The sequence below is a fragment of the Excalfactoria chinensis genome, chromosome 1 (genome assembly GCF_039878825.1).
Source record: "Excalfactoria chinensis isolate bCotChi1 chromosome 1, bCotChi1.hap2, whole genome shotgun sequence".
In the NCBI taxonomy this organism is placed as follows: domain Eukaryota; kingdom Metazoa; phylum Chordata; class Aves; order Galliformes; family Phasianidae; genus Excalfactoria; species Excalfactoria chinensis.
The window spans coordinates 73,573,453-73,601,167 of NC_092825.1; the positions used below are offsets into that span (position 1 = coordinate 73,573,453).

Below are 27,715 nucleotides of genomic sequence, written 5' to 3' on the forward strand. Positions count from 1 at the left end.
AAACCAAACCAACAAAATAAATAAATAAATAAATAAAATACAAGTTTCAACAGGCCATAGGCAAAATGTGTTAGCAAAGCTCATGACTCCTTCATATTGTCAAGGGAGAAAAACACCTACAGATGAATCATAATTGGCTTCACTGTATTCAGGATCAAGGATTTACCTGAAGAACATGCCTAGTCAGTTTTATTGTCTAACTGAGAATGGGAAGAAAAAGAAAACAGTATGTCATTTTGCTTCTGATGCCTCTAGGGAACGTAGCATTATGTTTTTAACTGGAATTTTAAGAACTAGGAAAACAGTGATGAAAGATACAAAGCAAATAACAGTGAAACATTTTCTCCTCAGAACTGGGCAAAACCAAAACTCTACCAGTGGCATTTCAAGTCACAATCTCCTTTTAAAATGGACAAGTAAAAGAAGCCAATCTGCCACAGTGGTCAAAATTGATACGTGTGTAAATATTAATAATTAGGAGGAAGGCAAATACTCATTAATTAAGAGAAATAATATTGAAGTTAGTGGGAAAAAAGAAAGGCTGTACATATCTGCATAGTGTTAAGTATTCATGCAGAAGACCAGTGATGTTAAGGTATATGTTTAAATTAAATAAACATATGTCATTTTTTGCATTTGCTTACATTTTTGTTGTTGTAAAACAACAAGGTCGTGTGTATTTTACAATTCACCAAAACTACATCAGAAACTACATGAAATTAGTAATTTAAAAGAGGCAAAATCATGCCATCAAGGTTAATAAATGCTTCCATTAAGGCTGTCAGTGCAATAAGATTCCATTCTGAGGCATACATATTCTGTTGAATTCCTAAATTACGTGACCACATACTAGTTTTCCCAAAGTGCTCTTGCATCCTTCATTGTGTAAGGCAAATGTTTTCTGAAGATGAGTCAGCTATGTAGCTGTAACCTTTCTAGCAAATGCTACAAAGAATAGCAGTGTTCAGTTCTTCATAAAATTATCACCCCTAACACACCTGGCTGGCTTGTTCCCATGAAGATGGAAGGAAAAAAGGTTTTTCCTGATTTCTTAAGAAAATGCATATTTTTTTCTATTTGGAAACACCGAGACAATGCATAAAACAAAAGGAATAAATATTAAAAAACAACCCCAAAACCTGACATTAATGAGGTCAGATCCCTCAGCAGGGAATCAAGGATAAGCAGCAAGTAAAATATCTGATTACCTGTGACCTTGGCAGAAAGTTGCCCCTTTCCCTCTTTGCTAACACACTAATTCAGTGAGTTTCTTGCATGCAGCACTTCCTCATCTTACCTCTTGTGACCCAGGCTAGTTTTGTTGGTAGTGGTTAAAATCAGAGCCAGAGAAATCCCCCAAAGACCTGTCTGTGCACTGGCTCAAAACCATTGTATATAACCCCCCAACACCCACCACTGCATGCTGTCCAAGGGAGTTCTTCACAGACTGTTCATCTCTGTTAATTACATTTTTCTCTGTGATCTCCATGCTCTTTCCTCATCTTAGCAATTCCCAGATGCAAGCTTCTTTCAGATTTAATTTTATTCTGACTCTTTCTCCCTGCCAGTGCTGAATCACAAATTTCAGTTCTACATACTGGCCAGATAGTCAGCTTCCTTCTCGGTAACCTGCTCCTCTCCCATAGCCACTTAAATCAGTGAAAAGAGGATGCCTGTGAAAAGAGGCACCTGCAAGATGAGGCACAAAATTCCCCTTTCTGTTCCTCAGTGCAGAGGAGACAGCCCTAGAAAGTAAGTCTTGCAAGAGTTTGTGAAGAACTTGCATGGGGTCTTGTGCAGCCATGGTCTGCACAAACATAATCAATAAAACAAATTTGCAGAGGCTTCACAGCAGCCATATTCCCTTATTAATACATTGATCCAACCAGAACCTTAAGTTTTGCAATGAACAATGATGTAGTGCCATGAAATCACCACAAACTTCCAAAACAGTAAAGGAAGATTTTTGGTGATGTCTCCTTCTCCTCTTCCTAAACACAGCAGTGCCCCAAATGGCATTCATCATAGTCTGAGTCCCAAAATCAGCACTGTGCTCGGACCTGAAGTGGCTATTTAGCATTTAATCTAAGCAGGTCAAATACAGCAATGCTTCAAGCAATTGAAAACAAAACCACATAGTGGAAACTGTTAGGCAATCTCAGGAGCAGCTGCCACTTCTGAAGCTCTTATATGACAGTAGTAAACTAAAGAAGCAAGAAAGTCTAAATCTATTTTGTTGTACATACAGCTAACTGATTGCAAGTGATCTTTTCTTATTTTACGGACTGAACATCTCAAATAAGTTACTCTGTGCACTAAAGCACTGTTTCATGGATTTGTTACTTCAGCTACTCAAGAAAATCAAGGATCTAGAAATTTATCCAGCCCAGCAAATAGTGCCTTAATTCCCTCTTCGTCTGAAATCATAGATCAGACTCGTGGATGGACCAGTGGATGACTTCAGGAGGGCACTACCAGAAACAGATCAAAATGGTCCAAAGCCATTTTTGCTGGCTGCAAATGTGGCCTACAAAACCAGAGTTTTGCCCTCTGAAAAGGATGCATAAGGAGATAAAGGATGCATCCTGGTGGATGCATCCACCAGGAGACAGAGCTGTGTTTGAGCCTCAGATGCACTGATGTATGCAGAAAGCTAAATCCAGTGCTCTAAGTCCCACTTGCAAGCTCAGTAGAGAACAAAAGGCCCAATAAAAGGTAAGGTATGCTACAGAAACAATGGTATACTTGATGCAAAGTTACAGCCTCACTTCTGTATCAAGGCCATTGGCCATGGCATATCACAGTCCTCTGTGTATGACCTAATTTTTTTATAGAAAAGAGATGAGAAGGGAAGGGAAGAACAGGGAAAGGGGAAAGATGAGGATAGGGGAAGAGATGCACGGAGATTCAAGTATGATGTTTAAGGCACAAACATATGGTTATCTTTCCCTGTCACAGTTTCCCATTTGTAGCTACATCTGAGTCTTCTTGTTTCCATGACCTCCTTGGATCTTTCTTATAAGAACAGTCTCATCACTTTTAAACTCATTTGTGGATTTTACTGAAATGTTATAACAACAACCAGGCAATCAATTAGGATAGAAACAAGAGGTTATAACTCCAGAAGAAGTATTAAATCTGTAGGATTATTTAATTTTATCAAACATGGCAAAAAGTTTGCTTATGGAGCAGAATCACTCAGGAGTGATGCCAGCAGGCCCACCTCTCAGATCTAGCTCTCCATTTGCATGAAACCTCTACAAATATTGCAGCCCATTCCTTGTCAAATACGACCAGGGGAATGATAGAGTCAGCACATGTACAGAGACCTCATTAACTTGGGAAACGAGTCTGAAACCCGTGCACAATTAAACAGATGGAAATTCAGTCAGTTCTTGGGCTTTACAAAAAGTCTGGCTGACAGCAGTTAGGGTGAACATGACATCCTATTTGTAAGCCCAAACAGGCTATCTAGAAGGGTTTCTAACCCCCTGCTGACCACCCTTGGCCTACTGCTCCACACTCTGCACTGCCTGTAAGGGACATGTGGAACTCTGACTGGAGACCTTCCTTTCTTCCACACTTCCTTACTGCGCTGATTACTCTTCATTCCCATATTTCTCACCTTCTTGTCAGCCTTGGGGCCCAGTCAAGGTGTCTTCTGAACATCTCTTCCCATGGTGAACTACCCTTCAGCCTAATTGATGTTTCCTAAACCATTACTTCATTCTTCTCATTCCTTACCTGTGCTAACTTCTACATTCTCACTTCTGCTGTACTGCTCACCATACAGGGAAACTTGCCCTTTTTTCAAGACTTTTCAACCTATTTTTCTCTCTAATTTTGCCACTATGGGGCAGAAATAAAACACGAGGGTGGAAGGAAAACAAAAAAGCAAGTCCACAATACATCATTTACGATGAAACTGCGGTGAACCAGCTCGCTTCGGGCAGGCCTTGAGTGCCACATAACGCGGGAGCACAAGTAAGAGGATCAGCTCCACCGCCCCTAAACCCGGCACCGAGAACCCGCCGTGTACCCAGAGGGCTCCCGTAGCACGAGTTAACTAGAAGCGGTGCGACAGAGCCACCTGGTGACGGCAAGGAGCGGAGCGTCGGCGGGGACAGAGTCCGCCACGGCGCTGGGAGGGGGAAGCGACCAGTTGTGGGGCACGGCAGCTGAGCTGCGCTCCGGGAGCCACCGCGAGGGCTCAGCAAGGGGGCGGCGAGGCCCCACAGCCCGTCACCGCGCGGCCCTGCCCGGTTCCGCTCTAACGACCGCTAGAGCCACGCGCCGCTTGCCCGCCAGTAACCCCTACTCCGGCACATCCCCTACCCCTCCCTGCCCGGCTCTCTCCTGTCCCGGCACAGCCAATGGGAAGGCGAGCTCCGCCTCGCCGGCGCGGCCCCGCCCCCTCCTCTCGGGTCGAGCCCCGCCCTCGCGAGCGCTTTCTCCAATCATTGGTTAGCGGGGACACCTCGCGGCACCGCCCACTCGCTGGGTAACCTTTGCCTTACTGAGCGTGGAGCCCCGCCCCTCTGCCAACGGCGGTCCAATCGGAGGCGCAGAGTGGGCGTGGCCGGCGCGGCGCAGCCAATGGGCGGAGAGAGGGACGAGAGCGGTGCGGGGGCCGCGGTGTTGGTGCCGCCGCTGGGTTCCAGGAGCAACCGGCCGGCGGGGCCGGCGGAGAAGATGGCGGTGGCGGGGTCCGGCTGGAGCCTGGCCCGGGCGGCGGAAGCCCTGGGCTCGTCTGAGCAGGCGCTGCGCCTCATCGTGTCCATCCTGATGGGTAAGGGCGGGAGGGGCCGAGGGCTCCGGCCCCGGGCACGGACCCCCACGGTCAGCGGGGCCTCTGCAGGCAGAGGGCGGGCGGTGGGGCGACGCGTGTCCGGGCGCTGGGCGACGCGTGTCCGGGCGCGGGGCCAGGGGGGAGAGCCCGGCAGCGGGACCTGTGGATCCGGATAGCGCGGGGCGGGCGTCCTGCAGGGTGCGGGGCGAGAGCGATGGAGAGCCGCGTCCTCAGCTCTGCTGGGTGCAGAACTTTGTTGGCGGAGTTCTCGCCGTAGGACAGAATATCCCGAGCTGGGGGGGGGGGGGCACGCCGTGATCACCGAGACCACCTCCCGGCGCCGCACAGCGCTCAAAGCCTGTGTCCCGCGTCCGATGCTCCTTGAACTCCAGCAACCTGGGGCTGCGAGCGCTGCCCCGTGCAGCCTGTCCCAGGGCCCCGCCGCCCTCTGGTGCAGAACCTTTTCCTAATGCCCCAAGACGTGTGCCGGGTGCTGCAGTACATCAGGTCCCTCAGGGGCACGGGACCAGAGAGGTGCACGCTGGGGAACCACGGGTGCACAGAGCTTTCGGTATGGCTGGGCTTGGCAAGGCCCTCTTTGTCCATCTGTACCGTGCTTTGCTCAATCAGGGATACTCAGAGTAGGGTGCCCAAGACATGGACCTGTCCAAGCACCTCTTGGCCAAGGGACAGTATTGGTGTCAACAGCAGAAATAGGAGTGTGCAGGAGTGGCTTGTGCGCACTACCAGGTAGGGTGAGTGAAGCCTGCTGTCTAAGTGGCTAGAAAAACTGGCATGTTGTCCTGTGCTCCACCTGCAGTGTTGCAAAACACATGCTTCTTATGCTTATCTGAGCACATTAAGTTAAAAGTCATGGGTAAAATGGTCAAGGCAAGGCTCGAGTCAGGATGTGGCTAATATCTATGGGGATTGGGTGTTCAGGTGTGTCTTTACAGGCTGCCTATAGAAATCCCTGGGAATACCTAGGAAACTTTGAGTTTTGGGGGCAGGAGGGGGAAAAAAGGATGGTGTAATCACCCAGAAAGAAAATACATCTTTTTTCTGAACCTGGAAGTGTATATTAGGGGATATGGCAGTTAGTGTGTGAGATGTCTGAAAAACAGCTTTCTCTAACTGAAAGTGTATTTTTTTGTAAGAGAGATAGGAAAAGTTGTTTCATTTAGTGACTGCAGTCTAGACCAGTCTTACTCATGCTTGGTTTCACCAGCAATAAGATCAAACCCAACCCAAACGTTTTTCTCATCAAAGGTAGATAGGGGGGATTGAACTCTCAGAAGCTGCCAAACTTTATTAAAAAGAAAGAAAAAAGGTGAGTAATAGGAAACACATCCAGGACATGCAGATAGGTCAGTGTGAATTAATGAGCTCCACAGCTTTTCCCACATGTCTCTCTGAGACTTTAATTATAAGTTGATTCAATTTACTTTCCCGGCAGTAACCTAAACCAGAAAAAGCAGACGGGCTACTACTGGGCGAGTCAACTGAACTATGCAAGGGACTTGTCCAACAAGAACTGATTTAGAAGTGTTGGAAGGTGGATGTGGAGGCAAACACATACTGTAGAGTGGCGCATCTGCAGAATGTGCATTGAACAGTTCTTAGAGCTTCTTTCCTCCTTTTGGAAGCAATAAACTAAAACATGACATTGGAGGGCACAGTTTCCAGCTTGGTGTCCTATTGGTGAATAAAATCCCTTATTAGTTTGAGATGAACAGCAGCTGATTTACCATCTTAATGATAGGAGGAGATGCCCGCTGCTGTCAGTAGATTAGTTGAGCAGGTATCACTAGCTCTTTGATGCTCAGCTGCATAAAGTCTCAGTTAGGTTTTTAATTTGTATTAAAGGCCTTGGGATCAGGAGCCGGCAGCCTGCGCATGTCCTTCTTCCCTGCATCCCCAAAATGTGCAGCTCTAGCCTCTTGTTTCAGTATACATTTCCCTGACCTTTCTCCTTACGTCAGTGTCTCTTAATTGCATTCAGGAGAAGGCATAACTTCAGATAGAAAGCTTAAGGGCATGCAAAACAGCCTTGCCTACAGTTTGGTCCTCATGCAAGTCGTGTAGGCAGTCAGGCTGAGAGGACTGGCTCCAGCTTTCCTGCATAATGGATAGGTAGTAAAGCATTATATGATTGCATTAAAAGTAAGTGCCAAGCACCACTCTAGAGCAACAGGAGAGAGAACAGTTTCTTAACCTGACACTGACATTAAAAGAAATGCTCTTTTCGTTGCAGCTTAGCTTACAGTCCTCTTATTGTTACTGATGGCTTTAAGCCTTTGGTAAGGAAACTGTTGTTGATGACCGCTTCATAGGATGGCGTGGGGCAAAAACGAAAGGCGTTTTGAAAAGCTGGAAATTGCGTTAGGGTAAGCCAAGTGTTGCTTTTTCTTGACTTCCTCCATTTCAGGTGTTTGCAGGGATTCAGGAAGAAAACAGTTTTTGCCTGCAGCTAGTACTGCCGAGTTGTATCAGAACAAGACAACGAGGACGAAGTATGATGTTGTGTTCTAAGCGTGGATTAAAAAGTTGTTGCTCTTTTCTCCTCCAGTGATGCAGTTCAGCATCTAGAGCATGCAGTTCTACTGCAATGACTGTCTCCAGGGTTTCCCTGTTGTGGAGATTACCAGGAACTGACAAAAAAAAACCAGCCTTCTGAAAAATAGGAAGACTTGCAAAGAACTTTGCAACTTCTTATTTTAATTTCTGGAGAAAGCTTCATTGTCTTTGAAAAACTTCTCTGAACCAACTCTCTCGATTCAGAGTAAGAATATTCACTTAAACATTGTCTGAGATAAGCAAGAGATGTCATTTAAAACTGTTAACCGTCTGTCACTGTGGGGGGGGGAAAAAGAAGGTAGAGATAGGATGAAACGATAAGGAGGAAGGAAGAGTAACCAAGAACAAAAAACTGAGTAAAAAGAGCTGCACGTTTCCTCAGCAAACTGGTGGAGATTGTCAAAGCATGTTTCTGAGTAAACAATGGGGATTTTTGTCACCCCGCAGTATTTAAATCAGCGATGCACCTTTTTTATATTCCATGCAGGATGTGAAGAATAAAACGTGAGCAGAGTCCATTACTCAGACTGTAGTCTAGTAGAGTTCTAGTCGCTGAAGTAAGCTGGCTCAGCCAGTGCTGCACTCACTTTGTGGAGGAGGAAAGGAGGGAGCACCTCCAACTATGGGAAGAGAGAAGAGGTTTTCCTTTTGTCTTTGAAAGGAGGCTGGCTTTTTTCCTGCTGTCACTGTTCGGCCAGGAACCAGGAGGCCCTGACACTGTCTATTTAAGGCTTTAGGTTGACCTTACTTCTTATGTGGCTAGCTGTAAAGTAAAGCATGATCCCCAAGAATTGGTTGTGCTGATCTGGCCGTACTGTCTTGCAAAGCTACCTGGCACTGCCTCAGGTGGAGGTGGGGGCAACATGCTGTTTACAGCCCTGAGCCAGACCTACTAATCCATCCAGACCTGCCAGGAACACTCCTGGGAAGTGTCCCCTGTTCTACAGACATAGCAGTGACGTGCGGGAGTTACGCTTTTCCTATACATCCCAGAAATCATCTGCTTTGAGTGTTCTTTCCTCATCTTCCACCTCACACCGATGGTTTGCAGGCATTTTCTTTGAATTTTCCTCAGCCTGGCTATAAGGACAGATCACCTGTTGGAGTGTATTTTCAGCTCAGTTTCATCTGAAAGAAATGCTGCTCGCGTGCTTTGAGGTGGTTCCGCTGTGCAAACTGAAGCACTGTTAAGTGGACGTCAAAAGTGCGCTCCTGTATTGAATTAAAATTCTCACACATGTGCACCAATTCTTAAAGTTGTGGAGTTCCTGTGCTATCATAGGCAGAAAAAGAGAACACCTTTGAAGTCAAAATACTAGGTAGGGCTTGCATTTTAACACGTCTTTTTGTCCTATTGTCCCTGTCCTTTTAGTTTTAGCGCTCTTATAAGAATACAGAGGCAATTGATCTGCTAGATTTTAACAAAGGTAGAGTTAGCTGATCAGCAACAGGAAAAAGAGAAGAAGCATGAAGATGAAATGGAGCAAGCATATAGAAAAGGAGAAATAAAAGGGACAAAGACTTAAAAATAAGAAAAGGCTTCTGGTGTTCTTATTTGCTGCTTCATCTCTGGAAAAAGGCACATCAGTCACACATTCTAGAGTGTGGCAAATCTAAGAACGCCAGTTTTGCTTGCAGCCCCCCTGCCTAATCCAACCTCTTAATCATTTACATTTTTGTGCAGTTAGATTCTGGTATCTGTGGACAACCTTGACATTGTGCAGCAATCCACTACTCTCCCAAATGCCCGTGGAAAGAAGCTGTTCCATTCTAATTCCAGGGTTCTCTTAACCAGAGACTGTCCTCTTGTTCCCATAAATGCTTCCATCTCTTTTTATCATCAGAGGTATGTCTCAGCTAAATGGTCACTTTTACATCAATTGCTAATTCCTTGCTATAAAAAGCCTTATCTAGAGGCAGAGAAATCAACTGTACATGCAGGCAGCTTTTCGGTTTGACGGTACACGGAAGAGGAGAGTTACTTTGGATCAGAAGGTCGCCTTCTGTTTTGTCCTGTAAATACTCCTGTATTACAACCACTTTCCTGTCTCAGTCAGCTCTGCCTGAAAGAGCTGCGAAAGATGAATTTGGCACACTGGGAGATGATAGGCACGGTCTCAGCACCGAGGGAGCAGGACTTCTGTTCCTTCTGAATGGCAAAAGGAAAGCTGCACGGCATCCTGAATCCAACCTATCTAAATATGACAGCAAGTTTTCCAGATGGCAACTCTAATTCCAGTAACTGCGTTCCTGCGTTTCCTGTGCTAATTCACACTCTTTCAAGGACTCCGTGGCAGGGTGGGAGTGCTGCCACTGTTATCAGTAAGAACAACTAATTTCTTAATAGATGGGAGTGTTCTGTGGTGGACAGGCCGCAGCGTAACATCCACTGATAGTCAGTATCTACTGCCACGTGGGGGTTAAAGTTTATATCTGCAATGTGGAATTGGCCCAATTGTAAAACTGAGAAAATGATCTGTGTGCAGAAAAGCTGTAAGGAAACTGTCGTCCACAGTAACAGCAACTTGTTCTGGTTATCAGAAGAATGTGGGCTGACGCTGCGACTTTTGACTGGGAGTAGCACCTATGTAGCGCATGAGTGGGCCTTAAATGTCTAGCTTTCTTAAAACAGATATGATGTGCGTATTAGTAGCTTTCCATTTGCGAGGACTTAAGTATTTTAGCTTTCAATATGAGCCAACAGTAATACTTCCTAGTCTTTTTTTACCGCTTTTGGCTTTACAAAGCTGTGGGCAGTTGTTAATAGGTTTATTAAACTTGAATAGTATCTGTTTCACAGGAAAATTGAAATGAGAAGAAGAGTCCATCTGTCTCTATGTTTCTGAGCTTGAGGCTGATAAGCAATGCCTTGTTTTTTAATCATGTGAGTTGTTTGAATTACTCTTGTATCCCCAGAGAGCCCATGTGCTGAACTCTCTCTGACAATTACTTCTTGCCTCCTCTGCTGGCTTTCAGGAGTGATAGAAGAAGATGCTGCTGACTTGGGCCAAAGGGCAAATGCTGTGGTAGATGCGATAGGGTTGGAAGAACTGGACAAAAATAGAGCAGGAAGGGAAAGGAAGGCTTGAGTAAGGCATTTTGTATGGGAATTAGGAGCTGTTCTTGCAAAAGGGAGAGCAAGGCTGAATGAGCATCCAAGGAGCAAGGTTGCCAGGGTCTGTGGGCAAAGAGTTATGGAATGTGGACGCTGGACAATCATTCAGCATGAGAAAGAGTCTGCAAAGTGGAAACTGGTGCGGGACACAAAATGAGGAAGGAACAGTAACAAGGAGGAAGGGCAGAATGAGAGATGGCGAGAAGCTGTGAGGAAATGGGGGAAAAGCAGTTGAATTTCTAGAAGAAAAAGGTACGCAACTGGGTCAGTATTGCACGCTGCATTCCAGGATCTACAAGGTAGCCCAAATCCCAACTCTGTAGTTCCTTCACAAGGGATGTGGGGGAGAAAGGAAGGACCAGAAAATGCCTCCAGTCATCTCAGCCGTTAGCACTGACTGCAGCACGTGTACTTGACATAACAGTACAGTTTGTCATTTCCTTTCACTGTGTTTAGATTTGGCTTTACTTACTGGAAAGCTTCCATCCATCAAATGCTGCTCAGTAGAATGTGCATTTCATTACCCTATTATTGCAGCGTATAAAACATGACTACTTACTGCTACCTTTACTCTTTTGTTAGTTCAGGTAGCAGACATCAGCTACAGGCTTCAGCTGGGCTAATAAGTAGTGTGGGCACCAGCATTGCGGATATTTGTCTGGATTTTTTGTTGGGATTGATTTGTTTGCTTTAATTTTAATCAGGATAACAAAACACAATTTGCAAAGTAAAGCATTCGTACGAATTTCTGACATTTCATAGCCAGATTTAAGGCTGCTTTTACTATCCCAATTCAACTTGCTTATGCATATGCTTTTAGAAACACCGTTAACGTGAACAGACTTAAGATACTTGTAAGAGGAACAAAACTTACTATGTCAATATGTATTAAAACGGATTTATTGTCTCATATGTGGCTGTGTTTATTGTATGTTTCATGACCCTCACCTGAACCCTTAAGACAACAATTTAATTTACTCTTGGGATTTTGTATGGCCCATCTCACCATAGTGCCAGAGTGCTTCAAAAATATTTACTCCTCACCAGAGCCACAGATAATAATCTGGAGTCATTCCTAAACTGGGACATGTTTTAAAATATAGAAAATGCAAGGAAAAAAACCTCCTTCCACTTTTCTTAGCTACTCAATAGGAAATGCTTCTTTCTTTAATTTTTAAAATTATAATTAAAAAAAAATTATAATTTAAAATAGTGCACGTGTAGTCTGAGTTGTAGGGTTTTAGTTACAGCTTTGTATGTACAGTACTTAACAAATCAGATGCAAATCTGAAGTAAGAGGCAGAAAAGAAAGGATATATGACTGGAAGTCATTTGGGGAGCCCTGGGGTTAAAAATCAAAATCATTGAATGGGTTTGGCTGGAAGGGGCCTCAAAGCCCATCCAGATCCTGCCAGGGGCAGGATTGCCACCTCCTAGTTCAGGCTGCCCAGGGTCTCATTCATGGTAGCATTGAATGCCCCCAGCTATGGGACATCCACAACTTCTGGGCAGCCTGTTCTGGTGCCTCGCTCCTCTCAATGAAAAATTTCCCCCAACATCTAATGTAAATGTCTCCACTTTTAGTTTATAATGATTCCCCATTGTCCTATCACTATCTACCTGTCAAAAAAGTTGATTTCCCTCCTGCTTATAAGCTCTCTTTAAGTACTGGAAGGCCACAGTGATGTCTTCCTGGAGCCTTCTCTTCCCCAGGCTGAGTAAGCCCAGCCGCCTCAGCCTGTCTTCATAGAAGAGGTGCTCCAGCTCTCTGATATCTTCATTTCCCTCCACTGGACCCATTCCAAAAGCTCCATGTTTTTCTTGTGCCCCAGACCTGGACACAGCACTCCAGATGGATATATTGGGGGCAAAGTAGAAGATGATCATCTCCCTCATCCTGCTGGCCACCCCTCTTTGATGAAGCCCAGAATACTGTTAGCTTTTTGGGCTGCAAGTGTAGGCTGCTGGTTCATGTTGTTTTTCATCTACCAGGACCCTTATGTTCTTCTTGGCAGAGCTGCCCTCAAGGAGTTCTTCTCCCAGCCTATACACGTACCTAGAATTTCCCTGACCTAAGTGCAGTACCTTGTTGAATCCCATTAGGTTAATATGGGCCCACCTTTTGAGCTTGTTTAGGTCCCTTTTGGTGGTATCCCTTCCTTCTGTCGTATCAACTCTACCACTCAGCTTAGCGTCTCTGCAAACTTGCTGAAGGTGCACTGAATCCCACCGTCCATGATAAAGATTACCAGTCTCAAGACAAACCCCTGGGGGACACCACTTGTCACCAGCCTCCACCTGGACATAGAGCCATTGACTGTAAGGTCACTCAGCATCATATAAGAGGTCACTGAGGGGGAGCAGGGACTGATTTTCAAGGACAATGCAATGGTATTAACCATACAGTTTATCTTCCCTTCCCTTCTTGTAATATTTGTTGTGTTTGTAACAGAATTTGGAAAAGAGTGAGAGAGTAGTCCACCAAAGTCTGATTTATGTACTTCAGCACTATCCCTCCTCTTGTAATGTGTAAGGCCAGAAACTCCACTAAGTCACCTAGCATCTGTCCCCCTAGGTGGAAATACTGTATCAGAAATGGCCTGTACTGGTGATGCATCTACATCAAGTGCATGTTTCTAATAACATGTTCGACAAAGCTATATTCTGGACCATTACAAATACTGCTGCTTGCTTACACTAATGTACAACTCTTCCATCTTTCTCCCCCTCTATTCAGGATATCCTTTTGCCTTGTTCCAGCGCTATTTCCTTTTCCAGAAGGAGACCTACCTCGTTCATCTCTACAATGTGTTCACAGGACTTTCAATTGCTTACTTCAATTTTGGTAAGATGAGCTTTGGAAAAGAGAGCTACTAAGCCCAGAGCTTGCTGCAGTTTGGGAGGACCTGTAATGGGAAAGTCTCATTTTTGCTTCATCTCTCTCTCTCCACAGGGATGCAGTTCTTTCATTCACTGCTATGTGTCCTAATCCAGTTTCTCATCCTGAGACTTATGGGTCGCACAGTCACTGCCGTCTTCACCACGTTTGTCTTTCAGATGGTAAAATTCCCTTCCTTACTGCATCATAGAATCATAGAATGGCCTGGGTTGAAAAGGACCACAATGATCATCCAGTTTCAACCCCCCTGCTATACGCAGGGTCACCAACCACCAGACCAGGCTGCCCAGAGCCATATCTAGCCTGGCCTTGAATGCCTGCAGGGATGGGGCATCCACAACCTCCTTGGGCAACCTGTTCCAGTGCGTCACCACCTTCTGTGTGAAAAACCTCCTCCTAAGGAGGTTTTGTATCAGTTTGAATCAGTTTGTAGAAAGAATTCTCCGTTCATTTTTGCAATTCTCAGTAGCAAATATAGGTGGAAAAGTGGAAACAGATCAAAAAGCTGCTGGAGGTTTGCTTTAAATAACCCAAATAATGGTTTCTTTCAGACATACCTTCTGGCTGGTTATTACTTCACAGCCACAGAGCACTATGACATCAAGTGGACGATGCCACACTGTGTCTTGACTCTCAAGTTGATTGGTAAGCAATGCTGTCTTGTTATCTTTTGCATTCTGTAAGCTATGCCTCAGGGAAAAGAGGACTGCTTACTCAGCCCAGGTAGTCCATCACAGATTTTCACATGATTGTTTCTCACCTCTAGGTCTGGCCATCGATTACTATGATGGAGGAAAAGATCTGGTGAGTAAAACACAAATTCTCCTTCCTTCCTCTTGTTTGCTATTCCAGTGATCTAGAAGCCAGAATATTGTGTTCAAAGGATGTAAATTAGTAAACTGTGTTCATTGTTTGGCAAAAGCCAGAACCAAGAAGGGAGTATCTGTGAATATCTAACAGCACTGAATTCCAAAGGGGAAAAAAGATAATTCAAAATGGAAACAGTAGCAATTACAGATGGACAAAAGTTGCTACAGCACTGAATTATGTCAAAATATTATTCTGCCCCCTTCCAGATTCCCCACCATCTGCTTTCCCCAAGTCTGTTGCTTTAGATTCCCAATCTCCAATGCTCTGTGTCTTGTGGGTAGTATTCCCTTAATGTGCAAACCATCAGCACTGGATCTCAGTTCCCATCTTCCTTTCTTTTGTTGAGTCATATCATACCTTCTTGGATTTTTGCCATTTGTTGTGGCCCCGTTATTAGAGACGATTAAATGGTGACAGAAGTCACGCAGCGCACTATCTGGAAAAGGACAGAACACTTTTAACAGTCTCTTAATCCTACTCCAGGCGTCTTTGTTTCTCACCTCCTGTTCAGGGCCTGACCCAGTGTTCAGCATCCATGTAGTCATCATTAACTGCAAGAAAAAAAGTGCTTATCTGAAATCTCTTAAGCTGAAGTTTCAAGTATTGGAAGACATTAAATTCTTGCATCAAGAAGTAGGAACTGTAGGGCAGCACGGTCTGGGTACCTACTGTTGCAGTCAGGGATTCGTAATGGTCAGATACAGAGCTTTTACGGCGCATCTGCGCTGGCAGGGATGCATGTTAATAGATTTCTTCCTTATTTTGAGCATTTTTGGGAATATAGATTTGTGCATCTGGTCTCAACTCATCTTGTTGCTGTTTGGATTGACTGGAGATAGAGTGAGAGGGATGAGGAGAGGAACGAACGTGAAGTACAAAGTGAAAAGCTCCCTGTATGTGGAGAGCAAGAGCTTAGACCAAAAAGGAGATTCACTGCAAACATAACATCCAGAGCTAAGTATAACAACCCTTAGGATGATGTTAATCCAATCCCTTTGGTGCAGGAGTTCCTGACCCCTGAGCAGCGTCGATTTGCTGTCCGGGGAGTTCCTACCTTGCTGGAGGTCTCAGGATTCTCCTATTTCTATGGTGCCTTCATGGTGGGGCCTCAGTTCTCCATGACAGACTATCAGAAACTGGCAAAGGGTGAGATGACTGACGTTCCAGGCCAGAGACCCAATAGGTAATGAGATCCACTTAGCTCCTTGCTTTCCTGAGATCCCAGAATGCTGAATCCTCCATGTATTCCCTGCAGCAGAGTGCGTTCTTACCTGGACACTGAAATACTGTGACTAAAAATGATTTATAAGAGAAGGCAGCCATTCAGAAATTGCTTATAAACTCTGCATAATTTCCTAGCATTATCCGGGGGCACAAATATTAACACTTGACTTGTTTAGTACAGACTCAGTCCTGACCTGGTATGGTCAGCACCCCAGCTTCCAAGTAGAGGCATCTGCTGCAGTGGAATGTGGAAACCCCCTATCGCTGTTTCCCCAAACTCCTCATGTCCACTTCTGTTTTTAAATAGAGCTTTTCCTTGACCTTCATGTTTTTCTTTCTCAGTTTTGTGCCTGCTCTCAAGCGCCTGAGTTTGGGTCTCTTATTTCTAGTGACCTATACCTTGTCAAGCCCATACATCTCTGATGAATACCTCATCTCAGATGACTACATGGTATGTATATATTTCACAGTTCTGATATGTGGGAAAATTATACTTCTCTGGAGGGCACTGGATCCACAAGAGTAGAGGAAAGTTGTTCTGTTGTTTTTCTTAGGTTTGCCTCAATTCAAAAATAAGATAAGTCAGATCTGGTGCTATGCTTTCCCGTAACTGATTTGGCTTTGCTGCCTGTCCCATGGATTCCATTTGATGCAGATCGAGAATGTTGAACTGAATTGTCAAATTGAACTGAACCAAATAAAGACTTTTAGAAATGTAGAATTCATCTTTGGATAGTACAGCTGTTTTTGGAATCCTAACATGTATTTTGTCATAACTGTTTAACCATTACACGCAAAGAACTCTGCCACAGTAATTTCCAAGGCTTCTTAAAATCTGGAGGTGGAGGTTAATTGTGTAGGCTTTATTAGGTGAGCCATCCTTGAGTACAGGCTAGCTTTGAAAGAAAAACTTGCTGTGCTTCTCTCAGCTCTCTCTATTTTGCGTAGAGGGATGCAGCAGCACATTCTGCTGCTGATCGACTCATTTGAATGAAAAATTTACAGAACCTTTGAGGTTCTTTGAAAACTCCTAACGAGCAATTCCAATCTGCACATTATAGAATCACAGTATCCTCAGAGTTGGAAGGGACCTCTAAAGGTCATTTAGTCCAACTCCCCTGTAGTCTTTCTGTACCAGCGTGAATAAAGGAGGGTATCAGTTCCAGCAATGTTTAATGCTAATTCCGGGGTACTTGTTTTGATACAGTGAAATATCACCAAAGGAAGTAAAAAGGTGTATGAAATCAAATAACCCCATAGCCTGGTAGTCCAGTTTATTTAGTGTCGCAACATATTGATTAGATTAAAATGAAAGACGGTGATGAGATCTCATGCATCCACGTTATATATAGCTAGAACTCGTTTATTTTCATTTTTATTCTGTTCTATCTCTGCAGGAGAAACCTTTCTGGTTCCGCTGTGGTTACATACTGGTCTGGGGCAAAATTATACTCTACAAATACGTAACTTGCTGGCTTGTTACGGTGAGTCAGAAGTCTTTCTACAAACAAGGCAAATGTGCAAAGTTAGCACCTTTGAAGTTACAAAGTACTCTTTTGGACTTAGCACTAATCGGCAGCAATTCAAGTGTCTAGATACCGGTGCAGATGAGCGTAGTTTGCTGTAAGTAAAGCGAGGGCTGACTGATGAAAAGGAGATTTTAACCCGTTTTCTCCATCTGCAGTGGTAATGTCCACAGAATCAGAACTTCCCCAGCTCTGCCTTTCTCATCTTTCTTCTGTGCCTTTTTCCATAGGAAGGTGTCTGCATCCTTGTTGGTCTAGGGTACAACGGGAAGGACCAGAGTGGAAAACCTATGTGGGATGCCTGTGCCAATATGAAGGTCTGGCTGTATGAGACAACACCTTTGTTCACAGGGACCATTGCTTCTTTCAACATCAACACCAATGCTTGGGTGGCCCGGTGAGCAGGACAAATTTCTACTTCTGTAATGTCAGTAGTACCTTTGTCAACAGAACCAAGATCGTAAGTTGTGAAGGGTGTACTTGGCATCTCCTAGTTCTCAGTTCTCACCCTTCTTCCATTGGAAACAGCTTACTGAGTTGGGTAGATCTTTCGATCCAATTTAAAAAGGCAGTTCTTTGTTAACAGAGGCAAGAAGTTAAAAATGGTAGAAGCTGGAGGGAGGAGGTTAGAATGGAACTCCAGTGAGCCCTCCGGCCTTCTTGGTCAAACAGTCGCAGAAGAGGTGAAACAGTGGCCAAACTACTCTAGCCTTGGTGCTTCCTATGCAGTGACAGACTTTGGTTCAGATCTTGCTGGACCACAACTGAATTGTAAAATATCTTCATTTCCATGAGTGTTGTCAGAAGAACCACCTATCCCCACTAGCTGGCATTTCCTTAAGATGAGGACTGATGTGTAAGTTGCCATGATAAGGGGAGCTGTCTAGCTGTTTCTGTTACCACAGGGAAATGTGAAGACACAGTCCCCTGGGCCTTGCATCTCTGACATGGAGAGAAAAGGATAAACAATGAACTAGAAGCACTTTGTTTCTTCTCTGCTCTAGCTACATCTTCAAGCGCCTGAAGTTCCTGGGTAACAAACTGCTGTCACAGGCACTGGCCCTGTTCTTCCTGGCAATTTGGCATGGACTACACTCTGGCTACCTGGTGTGCTTTCAGATGGAGTTGCTCATAGTCATCGTTGAAAGACAGGTGCGCTTTGTCAGACTTAGCAGAACGAGGTCGCCTGCATTAGCTTTTCCCCTTGAGTCTGGAAACTGCCACACTGAAGGGTTTAATAACTGCTCACTTAGAAATTGGTGTTCACACATGGTGCTGTTCTGTTCAAGGGTTCAGTAGGTTCCTAGCTCCCACACTAGCACTCCATAGGTTTCTTCCCATCAGCTTTTACAGTACAACTGCACACGAGCATAGTGCAACTGAAGTGCTTGCCAGCTGGGAAGGTTGGAAGACAAACATGAGCAGAATGCTTCTGCTAAATCTCAGGTAGCAAAAGAAAAATATTCCATAGTTAGCCTTATCTTTTTTGATTAAAACTTCAAGAATTAGTTTTTTGTTGCATGGTTACCAAAGTTAATTAACAAGGATACTCTGGCTGCAGAGCCTACAGATACAACCATAAGACATCCAACTGAGGAAAGCTTTATTTTTCTTTACACTAGGTTATAAACCTTGTTCGGGACAGTCCTACTTTAAGCACTTTGGCCTCCATCACTGCCTTGCAGCCTATTTTCTATGTGCTACAGCAGACTAACCACTGGATGTTTATGGGTTATTCTCTGGTACCATTTTGCCTTTTCACCTGGGACAAATGGATGAAGGTATTTATTAACCTTAAACACACAGTCCACGCAACCAATCCCTTTTACCCCTGCATGCCCTCTCATGTGGTCTTAGCTGAAGTCTGCTTGCTGACCCTTAACCCTTTCTCTTTACAGGTGTACAAGTCTATTTATTTCCTTGGCCACGTGTTGTTTTTCACCTTATTATTGGTGTTGCCTTATATTCGCAAATTACTTGTGCCACGAAAAGAAAAGCTAAAAAAAGCAGAATAAGAGCCAACAGGTAAGGTTGTACTGCTTTCAGGGACACCTCGCAGGAATCCCATGCTTGGACAAGGTGGTGATGTGAAACAGCAGCGTTGCAGCCCTGGAACAAGACAACTGAAACAGGCCTAATAGCTCTTTCTTTTTCAGATTGTACCACCCATGCATTTGTAGGAGTTAATTTAACACTCCAGAAGCAAAGCATCACCTGCCAAGTTTGCTGTGTTGAAGTATGACTTTTTTTGCAACGTGAGGAGGGGTAAAAGAGAAAGCACAGGGTCAAAGACCCGAAAGGAGGGGAATGGAGTTGTCTCCTTTCAGACCCTCCACTTTCTGTATGTTGCCTTATCTCTCTGCCGCCCTCCAGTGGACACTCGTCTCTCTGCTGATATCAGATGATTGTAAAACACTCAACGCGGGCACTGTATTGGAATGGAGCTACCCTCTGACTTTTCTACGTTTGTCATCCAAGATAAAGTTGCTCCTGTTCTTTTTTCATATGTGCTTCAGCTCATTTCCTCCAGGGTGCATCAGTGCGGGAGTCACGAGCTGTCACACACCACAGAGCAAGAGCTGCTGGGCCCAGCAAAGAACTTTGGTTCCATAACAAATTTGGATTCACTATCAAGGGTGATGTCCAAGCTGTTCATTTACAAAAAAATAAGTACAATACACAGTCTTATGAAAAGTTACCTTTAATAGGAGGAAAAAGGGTTGGTGGGGCAGTCCATGTAAAGTTGCATTGCTCCAGAAGCTACAAAAAAGAAACTGAAGCTTTTCCTCTTTCAGGAGCCCAAAGCTGCACCAGGTCCACAAAGAACTAAAAAAGCTTCTCCAGAATCTAGAGTCACTGTATAGCAGTCCATCGTGACAGCAGGAGAGACAGAAGCTCATAGTACTCCCCAGGCTTCCTCAAAGGCAGTAGTAATTTTAGCACATGTGAGGGCAGCAGAGAGGGGATAGTTGCTGATAGAGATCGTCTTTTCTGTATAGTCCACATTGACCTGTGGGGAGAAAGAAAATCCATATCTGACTGTGTATCAAGCTGCATACTATCACTTAATCCCATCTACTTCCATCAGTTTCAAAGGCACACCACTGCTCCTATATGACCATGTTTCATTCAAGACTTAATACTGCCACTTTAAATCTATTCAGAGCAATTGATAGCCCTCTCTTCAATGAAAGGCCCAACTATCACAAGGCTGGGCAGTTTCTTAACAGGCCTACAACAGAGAAGGGGTTGGGGGGGGAAGTTCCCAAAGAATAGAGAAGTCTAAAAGAAAAACAAACAAACAAAAAACAAACAAACTAAACTCAAAACTCAAGAGGGGCACTAAAATCTACATGCATTAGGATATTTACAGCTCCCAAGTAAAAAGACTACATGTACTTACTGAACCGTGGGCAAAAGCTCCCACAACAATAGTTACGGGCTCTGCTGTAGGAACCAGTTCACGCAGATCTGTCACATTTGGAGCCGCAAAAGAGGTACCTATCTTCATACAGCCCACGGGTAGGTGGTCACTGACTGGATTTTTAATGACCTGTAGAAAAAAAAAATTAATGGCAGTGTAGAGATAAGAGGCTCTGTCAGATAGACAAGTCTGCGCTTAAAGCAAATACATTACTAGCTGCACCATTACCCATAAACATTCAATGACTGCTTACCTTCAATAATTTCTGAGGACCATCAGCTGCTCTAACACTGAGCTTATGCAGCAACTGAACTGACAAAACAGAACAACATTAGTTAAGCAGATTGTTCTTTTGCTGGAGGAAGCACGTTCTCTGCCTACCAATGAGAACTCGACTAGGAAAGAACTTCAGAGTTCCCAGCATCCTCTAGAGAAGTTAAAAAAAAAAACCCAACAACAAAAAACACCGATCAGGGAGTTAATTTGCCATCAGCACATTCTCAAATAGGCCAGTTCCTACTGTATTAAGGAATATGTATTTGTAGTATGTGGCTGGATATTCACAAAAAGAAACTTTCATTTCCCATCTCTTTCCTCACTTATTTATTTATTTATTTAGAGCCAGTGCAACTTTGTGGGTTTTCCCAAAACTCTCCTAAGCAGCACCCTGCATAATTTTGTGGCCAGTGCAAAGCATGAATCGCTTACCCATAAGGCCACAGAATCGATCAAAAGTTCTTGGGATCCTGGTCTGAGGATTAACTTCAATTAAAACATTCTTCTGGGTATGGATGTAAACTTGCAGAAGACCAGCCCGATTCAGAGGGCTATCCATAAGCATGAGAAGACTCTGAAACAAAAAGAAAACAAACATGCAGTAGTGTAAAATGAAAAGGCACCGGGGAGGGATCTTGGAAAAGGTTCCACGACTGCAGAAGCAACAAGAGATAAAGAGTCCAGGTGGCCACACAAGTACTGCAGTTATGCTGAGAAACAAGCAATCCCATTCATAAACAAACAGAAACGCAGACAGTATTAAGCACAAGTACGGTGGGTGAACTTAACTTCGTTCACGCCCCAAAGCTATAAGACGATGCCCCACGCTTCAGGGGCACTTTCCCACAGCGAGTGCCGCACGGCCCCGCACGCCCCAGACATGTCCATGCTGTCAGTACCTAGCCACTACCTGGTGGGTGATGTCGGGCCGCACCTCCCCGGGGTCCCGGCCGCTCCGCAGCAGCAGCGCCTTATGCTTGTCGCAATTGAGAAGCTCGAACGTCTTCCCCACCTAAGGTCAAAGCATGGACAGTCTGACAACAGAAACAGCGAAGTACCCCCGTCTCGGCTCGGCCCGTCCCCCTCCGTCCGCACCTTCACTGTCTCCAGGCTCGCCCCTTCCAGCACCACCAGAAGCCGCCGTTGCCCCCGGACACGTTTAGCTTCTAACAGAACATCATCATTGTCCTGCTCCTTCTCTTCACGCGGCCGCCTGGGCGCCGCCATTTTGTCTGAGCCGCACGACGCAGCGTCACCGCGAGCGCCGCCAATGGCCGCCGCAGCCACCCAAGATGGCACCCTTCCTCTTCCTCTCCCTGGGACCACTTCCGGAGCGCGGCGGAAGTCAGCGGTGGCGGCAGGAGCTTCCGGTGTCCTTCCCGGCGGGGCGCGCGGCGCGGCACGGCGCGGCCATGGCGCAGAGCCTGAAGGACCTGGCGGGGCGGCTGCCGGCTGGGCCGCGTGGCGTCGGCACCGCCCTCAAGCTGCTTCTGGGCGCCGGCGCCCTGGCCTATGGAGTCCGCGAGTCCGTCTTCATCGGTGAGTGCGCCCCGGGCCCACGCCGCGTCCTTCCCTCGTTCCACCCCAGTGCTGACCGCGCCGTTTCTCTCCTCAGTGGAAGGCGGGCAGCGGGCCATCTTCTTCAACCGCATTGGTGGTGTGCAGCAGGACACTATCCTTGCTGAGGGGCTGCACTTCAGGTAGGGCCTGCCCCAGCCTCGCTCCTCCCTAACCGCTCCGGGTCGCCCGTGCGGCCTCCTTTATGCAAGCCTCCCGATCCTTCGCAGGATTCCCTGGTTCCAGTACCCTATCATCTATGATATCCGGGCCCGGCCGCGGAAAATTTCCTCCCCCACAGGCTCCAAAGGTAAGAGTAGACCTTGGCGGGGCCCGTGAAGCAGGAGCGCTGAAGCCCGGCCCTGCTCATCTCTCTCTCAGACCTGCAGATGGTGAACATCTCGCTGCGTGTTCTCACCCGCCCCAATGCTGCTGAGCTGCCCAGCATGTACCAGCGCCTGGGCCTGGACTACGAGGAGCGAGTCCTGCCCTCCATTGTCAATGAGGTGCTCAAGAGCGTGGTGGCCAAATTCAACGCCTCGCAGCTCATCACACAGAGAGCCCAGGTGACCCTTCCTGAGGGAGCTTCTGCTCAGATTGCAAAGGACAGTTAAATTGTGCACATGGGGAACATTAAAAGGGGTGGAAGATTCATATCTGCTGGCAGAAAGGGTATGAACTGTATTCTGCTTATGGTTTGATTCTGATACAGATGCTGAAGCTGTACCACCAGCTTTTGAGGAGGACGTGGGTTTCGTAGAGTGCAAAACTGCTCCATAGCAAAATAACAGGCGAGGGAGAGCTAATGTAAATCATAGCGAGCACATAGCACTGGAACTGTCTTTAAAATGATCATCTGGCCCTTTGTGGGTATCAGGGGAGATGCCAAAGCAAACTGAACAGTTTGTGTGGATCTGAAATTAGAAGCGGGTCAGGAGTTAGCAAAGCACTAAGCATTTGGTGATAGGTGCTACAGGAGACTGTTACATGTTTCTGCTTAGAAAAAGGTTAGAAGGGAACTTGAAGAGGATGCAAAATTATAAAAATGACTACCTTTTAAAGGGCTTTACCTGCTAGTTTATGTTGTAATACTTTGAGTGCTGGGGATTCTGAGAGTATCTGCCACTTATCCTAAATGAGAGTGGAGTTGCTGATCTTCTTTTAAAAGGCATTGGAGAAGGCCCTGCATGAGGCTGCTAAAGAGAATAAGTTGTCATGGTGATGAAATGCAAAGTTTCTCTGATTTGTTTTCGTTCCATGACAGAAAAGAAGAAAAAGCAAAGAACAGATTTAAGCGTCTAGGTTTTATTGTAAGAATTGATCAGTAACGGGAACATCAGGGTTGCGTCTTCAGCTGTGTGATGTGCACTGAGGAGATAATTTAATGCGTTAGATCTCGTGTAACGAGGATGAATTGGAAAAAGAGGGGGTGGCAGCAAAGGGACAGTATCTGTGTGTTGTTCAGGTTTATCAGAAGTACAGGACTGTGAGGTAAGCGTGAGACTTCTGAACCAAGTGAATTGAATTGTGTTCAGCCATCTTTACTGTAAAGTGATGCGTATGGAGCGGTTTATAATCAGAAGGAAAAAAAGGGACTCTGTGTAGTTACTTGCTTGCAGTTCACTCAATAAAGAATTGTGGGAAAACTCAAATCCCAAACAGTGGAGAATTGAAAATGCAGGAGGAAATACTCCAAAACATACACGGCAACTGTAGAACTACATATGAGAGGATGTGAAAGGTTAAAAAAAAAAAACAACCAAACAATAAAACAACAGACCTTCCATAAGTTGGGTTTTTTCTGGTGCTAATTGTATAGCAATTAAGTTCTGAAAATGCTACGTGTAGCTCTGAATATGGAGTTATTTAGTGGTGACAGATTCAGAGGACAGGCGTTAATGTCCATGTTTCAAGCTTTGTTTTAGGTATTGTCTCTCAGGCCTGCTGTGAATGAACTGTGCTTCAGTTTAGTTGTGTGCAGGAAGTGAGAAACAGCCTGTATGGAGTACTCTTGCTGTACTTGTGTTTCAGGTGTCCCTGCTCATTAGGCGAGAACTCACAGAGAGAGCCAAGGATTTCAGCCTCATCCTGGATGATGTGGCCATCACAGAGCTGAGTTTCAGTCGTGAATACACAGCGGCCGTGGAGGCCAAGCAAGTGGGTGAGTTCAGTTTATGCCTTGAAAGGGTGGGTTGCTTTTCTCTTTTTATTGAATTAATGAATGAAGCAAATCTGAGCTAGCGTGTTGTTATTTTTTGCATGGATACAACTTCAGGGTTACAAGCTCCAGCTTCCTTAGTAGAGGATCCAACTATATTATTCTAACTATTTAGCAGAAAACTTTGGGCTATCACTAGTGGAATAGGTCACGAATGGGACTGTGTTCCCAAAGCTGTGGGACTTCCCTACTACTTCCTATGAGGTTTATACTTAGAGGTTGCAGTTGCTGTTGGTTTTATTAAAAAAACAACAGCAAAAGTATACTCAAGTACATTTCTTACTTGTGGATATGGCCTTAGAGTACTGTCAGTTCTTACAGAAGCATGAGGTCCCCAGGACTCAGCTATAGAGCCCTGGGAGAGGATTCAAGACGCGGGATCTGTTTTGAATGCTTTTGTCCATTCTCTCTGCAGCTCAGCAGGAGGCACAGCGTGCACAGTTCCTGGTGGAGAAGGCCAAGCAGGAGCAGAAGCAGAAGATTGTTCAGGCTGAAGGAGAAGCTACAGCTGCTAAGATGATATCCTGCTTTGGGGGGTTTTGTGGGATGTGGCTTGTGAGCTTGACAGGCCTTGGAATTTGTTGCATGGGTTCATGTTTAGCAGACTTTGAGGAGGTGATAGCTTCAAGTAGGCCTCGGGTTTGTTTTTTCCACTCAGTTTGTTGGAGTGATAATTAAATGCAGCTACTTGTTTGAGGTTACAGATCAGGGCAGAAGACACCATGAGCCTTTGCTCCTTGTAAGATGCAATTACTGTTTGCTGTTTGGGGCAATAACATTGTACTTGATTACGAAATGTAGAAATGGCCTTGCCTGCAAGCCCGACTTAGTGGTGTAGCAATCTTTGAGATATTTGCTGAGATGTGTTTGTACGTTTGTGTGAATTCCTTAGGAGGAATTAATTGAAGGCAGGGGGTTTCTAGTAGCATTTTTTTCCATAACTGTGCCCTGTACCTCGGTGAAGCTCTGAGCAGGAATCCAGGCTACATCAAACTACGTAAGATACGAGCAGCTCAGAACATCTCAAAAACGGTGAGTAAGGGGAGCACAGAATTTCCATGTTTCTTCTGTAGTTGCACTGTCCTCCCCGATGGCCATATGATGAATTTAAGGCGAATATGACCTGCCCTGTCCTGGTCTTTATCCCAGCTCTGCTCTTCTCTGATCAAATAGATCTAAAGATTTAGTTAACAGTGATCGGCAATTATATGCAAGGCTAGGAGTTTATGCCCTTCGTATGACAAAGCCAGATCCAAATCAGATCTCATCACCCTCCCTCAGCTGCAGCCACCACAAGCTCTTGGCTTGCTGCACACTGTGAAGAGGGGACAGGTAGACGTGGGATCAAAGGTCTGTCTGACAAGGAGATAGAATGATCACTGCTTTTTAGAAGTCTGATGGCACTGGGGTGTAAGGACATTACATAGTTGGTTTTGGAAACTATATTCGTTTAGCTAAAATTTTAAGCGTATACAAGCAAGAGTGCTGTATCTAGAGGGAGAGAGAGATTATTTATTAACACTCCTTCCTTGTGTACTTCAAGTTTTTTTATATGACCTCCATAATGGATTTTCTTTTTCAGATTGCTGGTTCACAAAACCGTGTGTATCTCACAGCAGATAACTTGGTGCTGAACCTGCAGGATGAGGGCTTTACCAGGTAAGGGTCAGGTGGCTGCTGTGGGGGAATTTACCTTAGCCTTTCATGTGAAACTAGTCTTTTTTCAGGAGCTCTCTCAGGATCTTTCCTCTGAGAAGATCCTGATGCCAGAGAATGCAATCAAGTAGAGTGCACTCTTGCTTACTGCAGAAATGAATCATTTTTTCAATCTAATGATTTCCTCTTTTGTTTCTCTTCTCTCTTCATCCCTTGCGCGTCTCCATCTCCTGATACAGAGGAAGGTAGGACACTGCACTTTATGTTTGACCCTTTTCTTAGTATTTGGAACAAGGACATTGATGTGTTGGTATTTGGCCTGGGTGTTGTTTTTCTTGGGCATTTCTGGCTACCAGTTCATTCTGTTTCTACCTCAGTTCCCATTTGTGATATGAAGTGTGAAGCCTTTCCTTGCAGGGGCCGTACAAACATCTACATCAAGTGGGAGAGGTTCAGTAATTGGAGCTGTGCGTGTGTCTCCAAACCTTGCATGGGGGAGGCAGGAAGTAGGAATGTCTTCCTACTTGCACTGGACATCCTGCTGTTAAAACAGAGGGCTCAATGGAGGCAATTAGTTGGTTGTAGTAAATTGTGTTGATTTGGGGTAATGGTCTCTTGAAAAGATGCTCTTGTTACTCTCCAAAAGCTTTCCAGTCCATGCTAGAAAACATCATTCCCTGCTTTCAGAGCTGGACAGAATTTTATGGCTTTAGCCTCATTTGTCCAATGTTAACTGGATAATGCAGTGACAGCTGAGTTAGTGGTCTGTGGCTAAAAGCTTAGAATCAAGAAAGGAAGCCAGAGCTGGTTTATTTTCTATGCTGTGTCTGATCTTTGCACTTGTTTGGCCAGATTCTACTCTATTTGTCCCAGCAGGCTTTTAAGGGCTTTTTTCAAAGGACTGGAAGTCCAGATTGTCAGAGTGTGACACTTCATGCTCCCAAGTCTGGGTCTGACTCAGCTTTGCTTGTGCTTTCTGGGCTAATTACTCACTTCTGGCTCCCTTGCAGTGACAGTCTTCTACTCAAACAAGGGAAGAAATGAAAGAACTGAAGCCTTCTAGAACCGCCAGTGCTGACCAGCAGAAGACGGGAGTGAGAAGCTTGGAATTTCCTGCACACTAGCTTTGTTTGACCTCACTTTGAAATTGTTACACCAGTAACCAGATTTGGTTTCCATGCCCCGGCTCCATCTGTAGCGTCCCAGTTCTAGGATTGGGCTCTAGCACATCACAGCTGTAATCCCTTCTTCACCTCACCAGTTAAATCTGGAGAGGGACGAATATATACGGATAGAGTAATTCATCTCTGATCTTCATTAATCTTAGTAATCTGTAAGGTAAAATCAGACCTGCTTTATTTTTGGCCAAGTGAGGGAGTTCTGCTGCCATCAGCAGAAAACCTTTTTCTAGTCAATTGGGGTCCCAATACTGAATTCAGGAAAATACCATTCATTGGGTGCCTGTCAACTGCTGGAATATTTGTCACTGTGTGCTCAGTGATCCTTTCAAACATTTGTAAAGATTAAAGATCTCAACATTTATGCCGTGTGTACTGCGTGTGGTGCCTAAAAAAGAGGTTATTT

At 45.1% G+C, this 27,715-nt stretch overlaps 3 protein-coding genes across 3 annotated transcripts; 2 read left to right on the forward strand and 1 right to left on the reverse strand.

Moving 5' to 3' along the window:
- The first annotated feature begins 4,596 nt into the window (after window positions 1-4,596).
- Window positions 4,597-21,008, forward strand: LPCAT3 (lysophosphatidylcholine acyltransferase 3). The gene is made up of 13 exons (XM_072349514.1): window positions 4,597-4,789; window positions 13,219-13,326; window positions 13,435-13,541; window positions 13,932-14,025; window positions 14,147-14,184; window positions 15,255-15,433; window positions 15,817-15,925; window positions 16,872-16,958; window positions 17,231-17,397; window positions 18,005-18,152; window positions 18,623-18,781; window positions 18,899-19,025; window positions 19,157-21,008. Exons 1-12 carry the CDS (start codon window positions 4,597-4,599, stop codon window positions 19,013-19,015), a joined length of 1,506 nt encoding a protein of 501 aa, XP_072205615.1. The 3' UTR covers window positions 19,016-19,025; window positions 19,157-21,008.
- EMG1 (EMG1 N1-specific pseudouridine methyltransferase) lies at window positions 19,686-21,927 on the reverse strand. Its single transcript, XM_072352079.1, has 6 exons — window positions 21,796-21,927; window positions 21,611-21,712; window positions 21,133-21,274; window positions 20,678-20,736; window positions 20,404-20,553; window positions 19,686-20,010 (listed from the first exon to the last, which is right to left on the reverse strand). The coding sequence occupies exons 1-6, from the start codon at window positions 21,925-21,927 to the stop codon at window positions 19,897-19,899; spliced, it is 699 nt and encodes a 232-aa protein (XP_072208180.1). The 3' UTR covers window positions 19,686-19,896.
- A 65-nt stretch (window positions 21,928-21,992) lies between these two features.
- PHB2 (prohibitin 2) lies at window positions 21,993-27,673 on the forward strand. Its single transcript, XM_072350789.1, has 9 exons — window positions 21,993-22,239; window positions 22,316-22,400; window positions 22,488-22,567; window positions 22,639-22,823; window positions 24,289-24,418; window positions 24,891-24,994; window positions 25,430-25,507; window positions 26,058-26,145; window positions 27,142-27,673. Exons 1-8 carry the CDS (start codon window positions 21,993-21,995, stop codon window positions 26,136-26,138), a joined length of 990 nt encoding a protein of 329 aa, XP_072206890.1. The 3' UTR covers window positions 26,139-26,145; window positions 27,142-27,673.
- The last annotated feature ends 42 nt before the right edge of the window (window positions 27,674-27,715 follow it).

What these genes read in the sequence shown, in the direction of transcription:
- LPCAT3 (XM_072349514.1), top strand. Translation starts at nt 4,597, where the DNA reads ATGGGCGGAGAGAGGGACGAGAGCGGTGCGGGGGCCGCGGTGTTGGTG. An exon ending in CCAGGCCAGAGACCCAATAG is followed by an intron (nt 15,434 to 15,816) that starts GTAATGAGATCC and finishes TTTCTTTCTCAG; the next exon opens with TTTTGTGCCTGCTCTCAAGC. An exon ending in TAGTCATCGTTGAAAGACAG is followed by an intron (nt 18,153 to 18,622) that starts GTGCGCTTTGTC and finishes TCTTTACACTAG; the next exon opens with GTTATAAACCTTGTTCGGGA.
- EMG1 (XM_072352079.1), bottom strand. Translation starts at nt 21,927, where the DNA reads ATGGCGGCGCCCAGGCGGCCGCGTGAAGAGAAGGAGCAGGACAATGAT. An exon ending in CGAGCCTGGAGACAGTGAAG is followed by an intron (nt 21,713 to 21,795) that starts GTGCGGACGGAG and finishes CTTTGACCTTAG; the next exon opens with GTGGGGAAGACGTTCGAGCT. An exon ending in GAGCTTTTGCCCACGGTTCA is followed by an intron (nt 20,011 to 20,403) that starts GTAAGTACATGT and finishes TTCTCCCCACAG; the next exon opens with GTCAATGTGGACTATACAGA.
- PHB2 (XM_072350789.1), top strand. Translation starts at nt 21,993, where the DNA reads ATGGCACCCTTCCTCTTCCTCTCCCTGGGACCACTTCCGGAGCGCGGC. An exon ending in CGTGGAGGCCAAGCAAGTGG is followed by an intron (nt 24,419 to 24,890) that starts GTGAGTTCAGTT and finishes TTCTCTCTGCAG; the next exon opens with CTCAGCAGGAGGCACAGCGT. An exon ending in CTCAGAACATCTCAAAAACG is followed by an intron (nt 25,508 to 26,057) that starts GTGAGTAAGGGG and finishes TTTCTTTTTCAG; the next exon opens with ATTGCTGGTTCACAAAACCG.